At 42.4% G+C, this 14,938-nt stretch overlaps 1 protein-coding gene across 1 annotated transcript in view; it reads left to right on the forward strand.

The window, feature by feature from the left end:
- The window catches only part of LOC102797967 (cadherin-10-like), a 79,083-nt gene that overhangs the window by 38,441 nt on the left and 25,704 nt on the right, over window positions 1-14,938 (forward strand). The window contains exons 3-6 of the mRNA XM_087846307.1: window positions 679-973; window positions 2,876-2,995; window positions 10,514-10,681; window positions 12,822-13,009. Coding sequence (XP_087702433.1) covers window positions 679-973; window positions 2,876-2,995; window positions 10,514-10,681; window positions 12,822-13,009 — 771 coding nt within the window. The remainder of the gene's footprint in view (window positions 1-678; window positions 974-2,875; window positions 2,996-10,513; window positions 10,682-12,821; window positions 13,010-14,938) is intronic.

Raw genomic sequence — 14,938 nt, forward strand, 5'->3', positions numbered from 1 at the left:
TCAGCGAAAAGTAAAAAAGTAACAGTAGCAGTGAACGCGACATTTTACACGCTCCGGCTGCTGGCTTTCTTCTCGGCGGGACGCGAGCTTCACAGAGGCGAGGTGAATGTGTATCGTCACAACACGATGACAGTTTACCAGAGATGATATGAATCTGTTAAATAACACCAAACACACTTATCAAAAGCTGTCAGCGTTTATTTGCCAGGGCCCAGATTGGTCAGATCAGCGATGTGCGCGCAGTCGATCAGAAATGCCGCGATTCGCCTTTGAAATGTGATTTTTGCTGACATCTTTGCTGCAAAGCGCTCGTCGCCGGGATGTGTTTTTGCAGCCGTCAATCAAGCGGTGCAGCTTGGACTGCAGCAGATGAAGATTTTTGTTCACTGTCACCATTTCTGCTCAGGCTAACAAGGAGATCTTTTTTTCCTTTTTTTTTTAAATGTGGAAGGGTAGCTGACACTCGCTGTTCATAAGAGGGAATTAAGCAAATGTGAAAGCTTTCATAAAGCCGAGTTTGAATCTCTGTTGTGCTGTAACAATTAGCAGTAGAAAGCAGCAAAATGGAAATTCATTAAAGTGAAAATGCCACAAACTGTTGCCTGAAATGGGTGTTTTGTGTTGTAGCAGATCCAAATCATATTTTCTCCTTTTTTTCCCCTCTTTCTTTCCACACAGCTTCACTCGGATTCTGACAGAGGCGATGGCAGCGTGAAGTATGTCCTGACAGGGGAAGGAGCCGGGACCCTCTTCAAGATAGATGAAAAGTCAGGGGACATCCATGCCACCAAGAGGCTGGACAGGGAGGAGAAGGCCTTCTACATCCTCCACGCCAAAGCTGTCAACCGCTTCACCAACGAAGCGCTCGAGGGCGAGTCCGAGTTCATCATCAAGATCCACGACATCAACGACAACGAGCCGCGCTTCACCAAGGACCCGTACATGGCCAGAGTCCCTGAAATGTCTGACATCGGTACGTTCCAGCCGTAAATATTAGACTCTTAAAAAGAGCTATTTATCAGACAATTAAACGTTGACACAAATGAAGGTTTGCGCCTGTGCGCGCAAGAGGAGCCGAATTAAAAGGATTATGATTCAAACAGGATAGAGATGTTATAAAATGCCAGCCTTACCGGATCAATGGGACTTTATCAATCATAATAATGATGCCGACGCAACAAAGAAGGCCCAACTAATTAAACGAGAAAGACTAGGAGCTGTTTTATGACCGGAGAATAAACAAGGTAGAAGCGTCTCGACAGCGCCGGTGCAGATAATCTTTTAAATACAGTATTGTATCTTGTTAAAGCGACATTTAATTTAATTACCGACATTGTCAGCTGTGTCATCACAGTGAATAATTGTGGATTCTGCGCTGCCACTTCCTTAGACGCCGCACGGCACCATTCGCTGCTTTTGCGGCGTCCTTTCTGCTTGTTATTCAAACAGCAAATGAAATAATTCACGGTGCACTTTGGCTCCAGCCTAAAAGCACACAGCAGACTCATGAATATAGATAAACAATAGGAAAAAAAAGTCATCAATACTTGCACGCAAACACGGGGTGAACTATATGTTGTGCTGCTGCTGCTGCCGTGCTTCTGGGACTGAGGGACGTTGGTCTTGCAGCCCAGACATGTGACAGAGTTGTCACTTGGTTCAGCAACCCCAAGAGAGAGGCCGGCACTTATCTAAGGGCAGCACGGGTGCCCATGGCAACAACCGAGGTGTGATGTCACCGCTTGGCAGAGCATGTGTTCACGAGTGACTGCCTTGAGACACTGCCCCTTTAAATGTGACACTTTGAGTTTTATTATAGTCTCACGGCTCTGACATCCTTCGCTCGGACTCTCGAGATTTTGACGCGCTCCTCCCTTTGACAAGTGAATGATTGCAGTTGGGGGTAATTTACTCCCCCTGCACAAAGAACCGTGATTATTCCTGAGTTGTTTGTCAGAAAATTCTTGTCTCGAAAGCTTAAAGTTGCCGATGAGATGGCTGATGTGGATCAGTGATATTTTCTAAAAGCCGCCATGTCAGAAAAGCCTCTTTGAGTCTAATTCCCTAGTTAAAGGTATTAGCGATCAAGGTTCGGTGAACTTGCTCAAGAATCCTCCCGAACTGTCACTTACAGCAAATCAGACAGCCGTGGTCTTTCTCTGTCTGCCTTTTTTATTTTATTTCTACAACATCCTTCATCCATACAAATCACATGGGTTTTAAAGGAGGGAAACTCTGGTCTCACCCCACACTGATCTCCGCTGACATCAAATTACAGAAGTTTCATGAGGTCGTTATCCCATTGTATTGCACAATTCTATATTTATACCACTTTGCCATTAAATATTTCTACTCAATTAATTTTCTTCTGCATTTAATGAGGCAACACTTGGCCCCGCAAGGCGCCATTTGGGAGGTAGCACTTGGCTAACCGTTTGCCTTTGTTCTACTGAAATAGGGCCTCAGCCTTTCTGGAAGAGAAAATGGATCACAGTCGTTCGCCTGCTATCAGATATTTGGCTTCTCAGACACTCCAGATCTGTGGATACGCTAATAGGCTTCTCGGGGCTTGCAGAGAGCCAGTATAGGTGCTGCTGGCATGCTTAGAGAGATATACTTAGAAAAATACATTAGGAGTTATTGATTACCTGCAAAAATCAATCATGTATAAGGGTATAAGTGGCCGAGGAATAAAGATTGGTTTGGGTAACGCAAAGGGACAGAAATGATCCGTCACATTCTGCATGGGCGTGATTAGAAGAGGATCCGACACCTCATCAGAAGGTGCATCAGCTTAACCAATTATCCAGCAGGCAATTTTCAGCAGTATTGAAGAGTTGATCTAAATCATTGTCATGAATCTTCCTACCCGCAGGCACCTCAGTAATTCAGGTGACAGCCACAGACGCCGATGACGCCACGTACGGGAACAGCGCCAAAGTTGTCTACAGCATCCTGGAGGGCCAGCCGTACTTCTCCGTGGATCCAGAAACAGGTCAGTGTTTAGTAAAATGCAAAAAAAACGAAACCTCACTTGAAAATAATCCCAATGCCTCCAGGAGATAGATAAAGACGTCTTTGTATCTCTATCTCTTTTAGACAAAGACATTATTACACGTAGTTCACAGCAGACAACTCAGGTCATTTCAAGCAATCAGTCTAAATATTTTCATAAAAGAGAAACATTCTGATATTTTTATCCATTTTTTTCCACCTACTTATTTTGTTATATTCAGTGACCAGTAGGGGGCGACTCTTAACCCTATAAAGCCGGTCAGAGCGGGCACGCTCTGTTTTGCGTAACTATTTTTAAATCCCTGTAGAACCAGAACCGCGTAAGCTAGCACAATAATTTTTTTTGCATATGAAACCGGAGGAGTTGTACTTACATCTTATGCCATCAGCTTGTCCTCGGTCACAGTTTCCTTCCACATATAGCTGCAAAAACTGCATAAAAAGCACTTGCAGCAACAAAAACACAATATTCCAGAAACACGCTTTGCCGATCCGATCAGCTGTTCGTAACACTTCCTATGTCCATCAGCGCGAACTATCGCATGTCCGCCATGACCTGCCCGAAACCGGAAGTGATGTCATTTTGCAGAAATTTAGTTTTTTGCCTTCAGGGCCTTATGAGCCTATACTGGTGTTTTTAAAAGTTATGTTTGACTTTATGACTTTCTGTATCGTTTCTGGGATGTTTAGAACTCATATTGCACTGATGGAAATAGTTTATTTTGATGCATATGCTGCTTTTTTGCAAATTTGTATTATAATATTTATTTTCGTTTTTCCTGCAGTATATGAAAATTGGTGTATTTCAAAAATAAAACTATGAAGACACTCAAAATAAATTTCCCGTGGTGGGAAACTATTTTGTGCAACTTTTTTGTATTTACAGTTTTGAGGGATAAGCCTCTTAAATTTCTCTAACTAGAAATATATGTTAAAAAAAACAAAAACGATTTTCAAATTTTTTGTAGTTTATTGCACTTTTTTGCAATTTATGTAATTACTATGCACTTAATGCATACATATTATTAAAATTTGGGCTATAATGGTTGTATTGATGTATATCAACTTGAAATGCTCCCAAAAATGGCACTACAACATGTAGAAATATAATATAAGCTCTAGCAGACTTGGTTCTATGGTAGGTCTTAAAGGGTTAAGGATTCAGAGCATCATTCCCACATCATCTCAGTACAGACGCCTGAACACAAATGTTTGATGGATCTCGACATTGACATGTTATTGGAGAGCCCCGCAAATTCACCATCACAAAACTTTGCTAAAAGCCGTTTATTTTTTTTTTTTTAAAGTAGGCGGAGCTTTTCCTTATTATGTCCTTCATAAACTTAAATATGTAAAATGTTAGGGGGGGAAGTGTGGTGATACCCACTGCTGCCTCTCTTTGTGACAAGTTATGCCCACAAATAGAGCACCACCATGCACATATGTTTTCAAACAGCAAACATTTCAATGGCAAAAATGCTCAGCATAAGGTTTAAGGGGCTAAAACTAACTAAAAGTTTACTATATCTGTTTTATATACAGCTTTTGGTCAGAATGAGGCTTTCCTATGCGTTCAAACTGTTTTTTGTTTTTTTAAGATTTATTTTAGACCTCCTTTTAGCCTTTATTTTTCACAGGGCTGTAGAGTAGACAGGAAAGCAGCATGTGGTCCGGGTCAGGCTCTAACCCAGGCCCCCTCCGCACTAGCCTTTCGGCATGTGGGTCACCTGCTCAATCTAGTAAGCTCTACTGGTGCCACAGCCAGTTATTTTTATCCCAGCTGATGTCAGATAGTTGGTAAATCGACTAGCAACACCACTGTGCTTGTTCATTGCATGTTGGATCTTATTTAAACACACTCCTCCAACCACGTCATGGAATCAAAAAGTGGTCAAATTGTAGCAATCTCCTTCTTCCCCTGACTCTGCTTCTTGGTGCTGAGTTCTTTTAAATAACTTTGGAAAGAAGTTTTTAATTAGGTTTATGTCATATAACCTTTTTAAAATGTTACTGCCTTGTCACGGGTGACCTAGAAAGCTGACCATGGCGACCCTGAAACTATAGACTGATGGATCAAAGTTAGGTAGCTACCAAATATTAGCTAATTAACTCTCACCTTTGCTTTGACAGGGAAGAATTTCTTGTCCTTCATCTCTGAATATCTAGCCTTTTTATACTTTTACCTGAAATATAAGATTCAACACTGACACTTTCTCACACGCAGCAGGGACTGAATTCAAGGGTTTTTAACAAATGTGTGCAGTGTTGAGATTTGGGATGTTGCATTATCCTGCAGCAGCTGCAACGACAGGGGTGCAATATTGATTTTAATGCTTGTTGTTATACCAGCCGATTTAATTCAGTTAAATTCAGTTCAGGTTTATTTATATTCACAACAACAATAATTTGAAGATGTTTTATACTGTAAAGTGGAGACCTTCCATTATCATCATATATTATGATATCCACTGCCACAGTGTCATCATTCATTTATTTAATTGTGATCACTGTGTAGTGAAAATCTGATGTTGGCAGCCATGTGATGATGGGAGTCTGGTTTAGATATAGTTTGGCGCTAAAAAAAACAAAAAGCAAACAATTAAACAGATTTGTGGCTGTGAAAATTGTCCCACTGAGGGTTTCGTGTTCTGACCCTGCAGACGGTCTGTGAAAGACAGACATGTAACCAGACTGATGTCACGTTTTGTATTGACAAGATCTTGGGATGCCATGTTGGTTTTTTTTGTAATCAAAGGGTTTTTTCTAACCTTATGCAAAAAGGACTTCTTCCTGTTCATTCCTTTCACAATAGAAGTCTTTGACATATATAAAAATTATATTCATTGCATAAAGTAACTATTTAAAAATCATAATAATTCTTTTCTTTTTTTTCTAACAAGTTTCATAAACATATAGATTCCAGTGTGTATGTACACTTTGCTAGTTCCAAGTTTGCCTTCTACTCCAAATCTTTGTGGCACAGACTCAACAAGTTGCTGGAAACATTCCTCAGAGATTTTGAGCCATATTGACGCGACAGCATCACACAGTTGCTGCAGATTTGTTGAAGCTCCCATTGTATCGAGAGCCGGTTACTGTAGGTTGTTTGAGTACGGGGAACTCATTGTCATGTTCCAGAAACCAGTTTGAGATGAGCTTTGTGACATGGCGTGCACCACAAACCAAGACTCATCTGGCCAGGCAGCATTTTTCTGATCTCCTATTGTCCAGCTTTGGTGACCCCGTGGGAACTGTAGCCTCAATTTCCTGTTTGTAAGTGAAGGGAGTGGCACACCGGTGTGGTCTTCTGCTGCTGTAGCCCATCTGCTTCACGGTTCAGTGCACTATGGATTCTGGTTATTTGAGCTACTTCCTGTCAGCCCAAAGCACTCTGGTCACTCTCCTTTGACCTCCAGCAAATCTTCACGCCCTCCCCAGCCACTCACTGGATATTTTTTCTTTTTCAGACCATTCCCTGTAAATCCACGGGATGGTTGTGTGGAAAAATACCAGTAGATCTTAAATTAAAGTTTGGCTTTAATTCAAGCTTTCCTTTATAAATTTAAGCGTTTTTAATAATAAAAAAATACACACAAAGAGAGAAGAGAGTGTAACTTTAATAAAAGAAATCAACTTTAAAAGTTAGATGAAAGGAAAGCTTTTCATAGAAATACGCAAAAAGTATAGTGTAGTCTTTTTTTTTGTTTTAAACAAAAATTTTATAGAGTTTGAAGGAGAAATCTGTCACACAAAAAGCAAATTTCTCCTCAGTGAGAGCAGCTTTAGTAGAGCGGCGTGCACAGCAGCCCCGAAGGACGCTGCTTTTTGACTGATGTGCACAGCTCCTCGCTCTTTCTTGAGCAGAAAGCCTCTCATCCTGCTGCTCTAACAATGCTGCAGCCACTGCACTCTCCACCTACGTGTGTAACCCACGGCTCAGCGCAACAAGTTCACACCTTTTGTTTCCGTTGGTGGCCATTGTGGGAAAGATAACGAATGGCTAACGAAACAGAAACGGCGCAGGCATGCCGAGGGAACGCTGCTTCAGCGGGAAGGTGAATTAAAAACAATTTATCAGAGGATAAATCCTAAAATAAATGCAGTGAATTTCCCTTTAACCAGCAGCCTTCTCCTCTTAGGCTGACGTGTGGCGAGGGATTTGTAGACAGAGAGAATGGCAAATAACCAACCCCTAAAATGTAACCGCTTGCTACTTTTAATCATTAATGTGCGCTTTGGAACTCATCCCGCTCGTGTCCTTTTTTCCCCGCTTAAACAAAAGGAGAATGACAAAAAAAGCCATTTGCAGATTAGCAGAAGGATTAACAGTAATATGGTTTATCCCACATGTGGTATGTAAGCTGACATCCCCTCTTACACAAAGACATGCCTGGACATCACATTATAAGCAGGATTTGTTTCTCCTCTCCTCCTCTTCTGTGTGCATTGTAGTCATTAAACAATAACAAAGGTAGCCAGAGGTGCAGAGTGAGCGAGATGCTGCTTTTCTAAAGATGCTATACCTTTGCTTGCTTCCCTGCAACGCCGTCAAAACGATCGCTGTTTCCTTGCGTCTGAGATAAATTGTACATTGTTAGAAGTTGGGGAGGGGGGGAGTTATTGTATGGGAGGAACAAAAGGAGCAAGTTGGAGGGCCTTCTGAACAGCGTAGGCCACTCTGATCTGAGCGTGAGCGATGCGCCACATCAGCTGCTCCTTCTTCCTCATTGTTTGATATGCAGTGAATCATCAGTTCTGCCGAAAAGTGCTGAAGTTTGTCAGAACAGTTTATTTAGGGTGAAATTTATTTTTTCATCTTCATTCTCCCGTTCCGCTATGTCTGTCTGCGTCTCCCCTCGCCGCCTCCCCCCCCTCCACCTGCTCCTCTTTTATGATGCTTCAAATTCAAACGTGTAATAGCAGACAGGATTTAAGGCTGACTCTGATGGGAGATGGAGCACACCTTTTGAATATGCTGCCAATTACCGCTTCACTCGCTCTCTGTCCTGACTCCAAACTAGAGATCTGAGGTGTCAGAGCCGAGAAGTAAGCAACTGCACGGCACTTGAAAGGCTGAACATTAACAGAGTGTTAATTCAGAAAAAAGAGCAGATAAATGGTGCCGAATGCATTTGGAGGCAAATGCTACACTTAGGAAATTAAAGGAATACGCCGTGGTTTTGGTATGTTGGCTCTTTGGTCCACTTACCAGTTAAATCATGAGAACACAGACACTAAAATGTGCTCCTGGGTGGCCGCTGAGCTCCATGCTGCTGAGCGAGAGCACTGACCTTTGAGTAATAAAATGTTCTTAGTGGTTTAATTATCTGGCCTGTAGATGCATGAATCTAAGAGATGAAATATCATTAATTCAATACAGCTGATTCAGGCTGTTATTTTTAGATATGTTTCAGGTGAGAACTGTACTTTATTTAAAGATATATATTTATAGATATACCCAGTTCACCCGTGGACGCATTATTTTCTGTCATGTGAGAGCAAATGTACTCCTTAGAAAGTATTTATTGCTCATGTTCATACTGTATCTATTACTCATGTTGTACATTTGCCACATTAAATCACACTGAGTTATTTGAAAGGCCAAAGGCAGTCAGAAAAAATTAGTTTTTAAGTCTGTTCATCCGGCGTTTTGGCAGGATGTGTCTCAAGTGGCCACTCGAGACTGGCTGCAAAAGTGAGCCATTCTCCATGGACTTTTATGTTAAAATTCCCAACTCTGTTAAAAGCATCTTCGTAGAAGCCTGATTTTGGCTTCTGTAGGAAAGGTGCACCAGCTGTACAGGGGGGATTTCCTTTATAAGTCACTGGCTGGAACTTTATTGAAGCATAATGTTTGCATATTTCGAGTTGTGGGTGCTTTACAGTTAGCTCTGTAGCTGCTAGCTGTAAGCTAGCATCCACGATTTCAAGTCATAGAACAAGTGTTTTGGGAGTTTATGCTTTCGGTGCATTTTTAACGCAACTGTCTTCACTTCTTGTTCTTTTCTTCTTTTGGCTGCTAATTATCATTCACAGTTGATTCCAAAAAAACAACGTAGCATAGCTGCTAAAATGCTAACACTTAGGCATTGAGGCATTGCCATGTGTTCATTAGTTTGTAAATGCTGCACTGCTATGTTGTTGCCAGAAGTGACCACATCTAAGTTCCAAGTTATCAGCCCACAGTAGCAAGCTTGTTTAACAAGGTGCATTCATAGACTTTATGGGTTCATTGCGCAGACAGAGATATCTTGTCATTTGTGATGGTAGCATACAGCTAAAATACTACAGTTATACTCATTTACAGACTTCTTGCCATGTGGTTTTGCAGATAATTACTTCAATAGGCACCTACACCTCAATTAAAATGAAGAAGTCCAGTTCTGAGACTTGACGGAGACCTCAAAGCTACGTGAAACATTCCTAACTTAAACCAGTAATTAAATGGAAATGGGAGAAATATTAAAGAAAATCTAACAGTGCACCTGTCACAAAGGGAGGTATTATCTGTAGGGATGTAAAAAGGATTTTGTAGCAGGGTAGACATGATCATGTCTGCTGTAAAGTTGGGCATTTTGACATGGGAGTCTGTGGGGATTGACTCACTTTAGAAAGCATCCTCAAGTGGCCACTAATGGAACTGCAGTTTCTGGCAATTTAGCGTTCTTTAATGATATTTTGTAGAAAAAAACTAATTTTGCAATCACAACTAAGTAGCTGCAGCTGGTGGTTTGGGGCTATTTAATGTAGCTATTGTTCAGTTTTGTGACTGATTAATCAATTTACTAACTGCTTATTATTTTTGCTTCAGTGTTCATATTCTACACTTTAGAGTCCAGGCATGCTTTTATCTTTTCATACTTGTTTTCTTTTCTCTCTGTGCCAGCGTGTACGATTACCTGGAATACTGCATGAATAGAGCATGTCAATTTATGTATTTTTGCAGATTTTCTCACACAAAAAAACCCTGTCATTAAAAAGAAGCAGGTTTAAATTGCTTTTCGCTCTGATGTTATGTTCCCACTCTGTCAAAAGTTTGCCGTAAAAGCCGTAAAAGTGAGTAGTGACCGGAGTTGAAGGGTGAACGAGGTCACCGGGTCCTCTTGTACCGAGCGCACCTCAGAAAATGCTTTCAGTTATAGACGGTGAAGAGGAAAATGGGCAAACAAGCTGCTGATTATGCAGCAGCGACTCGTTTCTCTCTAAGCAAATAAACATAAGTGGGTAAACTTTTCAGAGTTTGGAGCATTTTTAAAACTCTGATTTTCATCCAGATTTTTGCGTTGTTATTGTCTTCCTGATTCCCCCTAGTTTTTTAAAATCAAAGCTGGACTGATTTTAATGTCATAAAATAACAGATAATCAGAGGAAAACAGAAAATAATGAGTTGGATGAAGCTACAGATTGCCTGCTCTGATCAAATGCACGCTATTCTCTTTGTAAATCTACATTTTTCATTTTTTGGTTGTTTATTTTTATTTTTTTTTGCTCTCCTCAGGCCTGATCAAGACAGCCCTGCCTGGCATGGACAGGGAAGTCAAAGAAAACTACCAGGTTGTGATCCAGGCTAAAGACATGGCCGGACAGATGGGCGGGCTCTCAGGAACCACAACGGTCAGCATCACCCTCTCAGACGTGAACGACAACCCACCACGCTTCACCAAAAGTGAGTACAGCCCTTCTGGTGGACTTGTGCGTGCACACACACACTGACCAATCCTCAGCTCATGAGAACCACTTGTCAGTGTGAGCCGATGCCAGGCAGGCAGCCCCCATCTGGTGTCAGTTTCAAAATGAATTTGGATTATTGCAGGGAGCTCTGGGTTTTGTGCGACTAAGGCGGGCCTCTTAAAGGCAGCGAATAATTAAATATAGAGCCATATGACAGAGCGAAGGGTCCTGCAAAGTGCATCAGATCAGCCCTGTAATCCCTATTAAATGAAGAGAGTACATTCGCTGGGTTTTATCTCCCCTGCTCTTCCTCTCTCTTTGTCTATCTCTTGCTATTAAGTCTTCTGCTGCCTTTTTACTCCATAAAACCACTGTTCTCAATTTAGTGCTCAAACTGTCCTTGGTGCATTTTTCTCCTCTTTTTTTGTTACACTCGCACTCATCAATCACTCACTCCTCTTTACTCCTTGCGTACTCTCTTTTCACATACTCTCTCCCGTTCTTCCTCTCCCTCCCTCTTTGCTCTCGTTGCATCTGGCAAATAAATGGCGAAGGGAGCCAGATCAGATTGACAGATTACCGATGTTGTCGTGTCCCTCGCTTCCCCCCCACGCGTTTCACTGTACGGTGGGTGACGCGTGCGCACAGCCGCGAAACGCAAGGCAAGCACGCGCCTGCGGAACTCCCACCAGCTCCGGGGGTGGTGGGAGTGGTGGTGGGGTGGCAGCTGCTGTCATTTCAAACCCCTCCACCAATGAATGAAGAGCGAGAGGAGGGAGGGAGGGAGACGGATACGACGGGGACGGCGAAGGTGACAGGAGCGGGGAAGAAAGGGGAAGAAAGAGGAAGAGTGAAGCGGACGGCAGAAAGACAGCCTGTGATAGAGGCGAGGGGGGGGTGGAGGGGTGGGGGTCGCGGGTAGATTGAAAGAGGAAGAGATATTGTAATGGGACACCCAGAGGAGGTAGAGTGTCAGGAAGCGATATCATTGTTGTCTGCCGGAGTGATGCCTCTTCTTTTCCACCCAATGCTAAATACCTGTTAGCCCAGGGAAACCTTCTAGTGGTGCAGTGTGTGTGTGTGTGTGTGTGTGTGTGTGTGTGTGTGTGTGTGTGTGTGTGTGTGTGTGTGTTTGGAGGCAAGTGTCAGCGTCACAAAGACCTGCCGACTCAGGCGTTGCCAAAACACTGTCAGCATGTTTTATTAGTGTGTCACTGCTGTTTGTCTCCGCAGGCTGTGTGTATATCACCCTCGCTCCCTCCCGCAGTCCAGCTATTTATTTAAGCATACGAGATGCAACCGAGGCCGCCGCGGCCGACAGGCACCCATCAATTTATCCCCCCTCAAACCCAGAAATCATCTCAGAAAATGAGTGTGGGTGGGGGGAGGAAGAAGAAGAAGAAGAAGAAGCAATTAATTTATGTTGAGCAAATTGGCCCAGAATTTATGTTACATCCTAAACTTGAAGTGGCGAGTCAATACGGCTTGTAGCAACCTACGTGAAAGGCCAAACGTCTGTTTTGGAGCTGAAATATGTTTCGGCACATATGAGATGTCTTTCAGCTAATCTACAAATGTAGCAGCACTAAATCCAACACTCCTTCTGACACGCTCTCCCTCCTCGGCTGGCTCTTACACTGCTGCTCTCTGATTGGCTCTGACTCACTTTCTCCCTGACCTGCTCTCTTGTATTCCTGCTCTCTGACTCACCCACTTACACTCTTTCTTTTTTCACTAACAAGGCCGTAAAAAATGCTCACGTTATGACGCTCGTCGGGCTGTCAGGGGTGGCGCTTGCTTCTTTTGTGTCCGGCGCGTCGTGTGTGACTGTGTGTGTGTGCGCGGTTTGTTTTAAATCGATCCCGGGGTGCGTTTTAGGGGTGTTGTAATTGCTTTTCGATTAGACTTGAGGAGATCTTAGAAAAGAGCCGCTAATTCACCACTTATATGAATTGCATCTTTGTGTGGGAAAAAAATGGAAATCTGGCATGAAAAGAAACACCAAGGGCATGGCCTTGGTTTTTGCAGTCCTACTGCTACACACACACACTTTCAAGCTTTCTCCTTTTTTTTTCTGAACAGCTTCAGTGTTGCTCCGATTAACAAAATCTTTTCATCTCATAAACTCTTTGCAGCCCTCTATGAGTTCAGGGTACCCGAGTCCATCGAGGTTGGGTCTGCGGTGGGAGTGATCCGAGCCATGGACGCGGATATCGGCCAGAATGCGGAGATGGACTACCGGATTATTGGGAGCGATGGGCCTGGGATGTTTGAGATCACCACCAATAGGAGCACACAGGAGGGTGTCATTTTGCTGAGGAAGGTCAGGCACTCTCTATTGGGAGGTTTTATGGAATCACATGAGCAGTTTTAACATTTTCACTTTGATTTATTCGCCAAAAAAATCCAAATTGTGTCTTCAAGATTATGAAAGCAGCTTGATAGAAATACTGACACGGTTATTATGTTGCAGCTTTTACAGCAGCAAGAATCATAAGCAACAGGCGCTGCTTTGTTATCTTTTTGCCCTGGGTTTCGCCTGTCAGGCTGCAATGACTCTGTGATTGGTGGAGAACTATATGAGCCTCAGGCTTCCTCAGAGGCAGCCCCGCAGACGCAAACCAGGAAAAAATTCTGGGAAATATTTCTGTCTTCTGCATATTTTCCACCAGAGAAATGCTTTAAAATACATGTTTATTTACAGTAAAATCTTGTTGACACGAGAGACGTGCATGCACAGGCTGCACAACGACTTCACTCATGCTATATGCATTACTTCATGTGTGCACAAGACTAGCGATATCTCTGCCAACGTGCAGCTGTGACTGTATGCGCTGTGCAAACATTGTGTATATGTTCTCCTAAAAGTGCCCTAAAACGAATAAAAGATGAGATATTAATACAGTTCAACTTATAACCTTTACTTTTTTACTTTTGTAATACATTGCACAAGCACAACAGGCAAATCAAACATAATACAACAAATAAAACACATTCCTAAAATTCAGCTTACATACTCAACAGCATTATGATTTCTTATGATTGCGAGCTTTCACTGTTATTAGCATCACCTAATTAAAAGCCTTACGGTGCATGTTGAGGTGAAGCAGTGCTATAGAAATAAACTGAAGTAAAGCTGAATTATAATGAATAGAATTATCACTTTAAAATCATAAATGACATTTTTTTACACACTTTATAACCTTGACATCTCTAATATAATTTGTTCTTGTTGGAGACTTTTTAAGGATTTTATTCATTTTGTTTAGCAGGAACTTTTTAAAAAACTCTTTGGTTGAAAACCTTTAAAGAATTGGCTAAAAACTTTTCAAATTCAAGAATTTACTTAGAAGTGTTTTGTACTTTTTCTTTAACCTCCTAGGACCTGGCAACCCAAAATCACATTTTGGGTTGTCTAGACTAAAATACTATATTTTGCTCTACAAGGGCCTGATATCCACTTAAGCTGGGCAAACACTGCGATTTTTTTCAGTCGTGTTACTCAGCTTCTGCTCAAACTGTACGATTGACTCGCAGGGGTTAGAAGTTCGCAGGTCACGATGCAGGGTCTCACACTATGCGGCCCGATGCTCTGATGCGACCTGAGTGCTCACACTGTGCGTCCATAACATGAAGGTTATAATGGAAAATCTGTCTCTCACTCTCCCTCTCTGTCTTTCACTCACACAGACTCACACCACCACCATCAACTTTGCTAAAATGCTAATGAAACACATTGATCAGGCAGCTGTGATTGAGCAGCAATGTCCATCCAATTATTTTCACGGTTGTTGTGGTCGTGATACTTTTGTGAGGCCACATCGAAAAGGCTCGGATGAGCTGTTCTACAAGTTCTACAAGTTGTGCCTCCATCGCTTGTGTCCAGATCATGCGCTGCTCCGTCTTTTCACTTTCATTTCTGTGTTTGCGCGTGCGCAGTGTGAGAGGCCGCGGTGACCCCTGACGACGGCCGACAGGATTTCAAACAGGTTTGATTTTCTTACGGCCAAGCGATTGATGATCAGGAGCTGGTCGTGAGGTGTTAATCGCTTCTCATTACTATATGATGCACGACGCACGATGAAGGCGATCCCCAAAACGGTCGCACGACTGAAAAATTGGCTCAAAATGAGCCAAAAATCACAGTGTAAGCCCAGCATTACGAGGACATTATACTGCCACTGGTCTATTGAAAATTTAAACAAATATGCTCATATGTGGATCTCATGTTTCTCAGAAACAAAAATTAGCT

This window comes from Neolamprologus brichardi, chromosome 9 (genome assembly GCF_056152115.1).
Source record: "Neolamprologus brichardi isolate AB-2024 chromosome 9, ASM5615211v1, whole genome shotgun sequence".
Taxonomy (NCBI): domain Eukaryota; kingdom Metazoa; phylum Chordata; class Actinopteri; order Cichliformes; family Cichlidae; genus Neolamprologus; species Neolamprologus brichardi.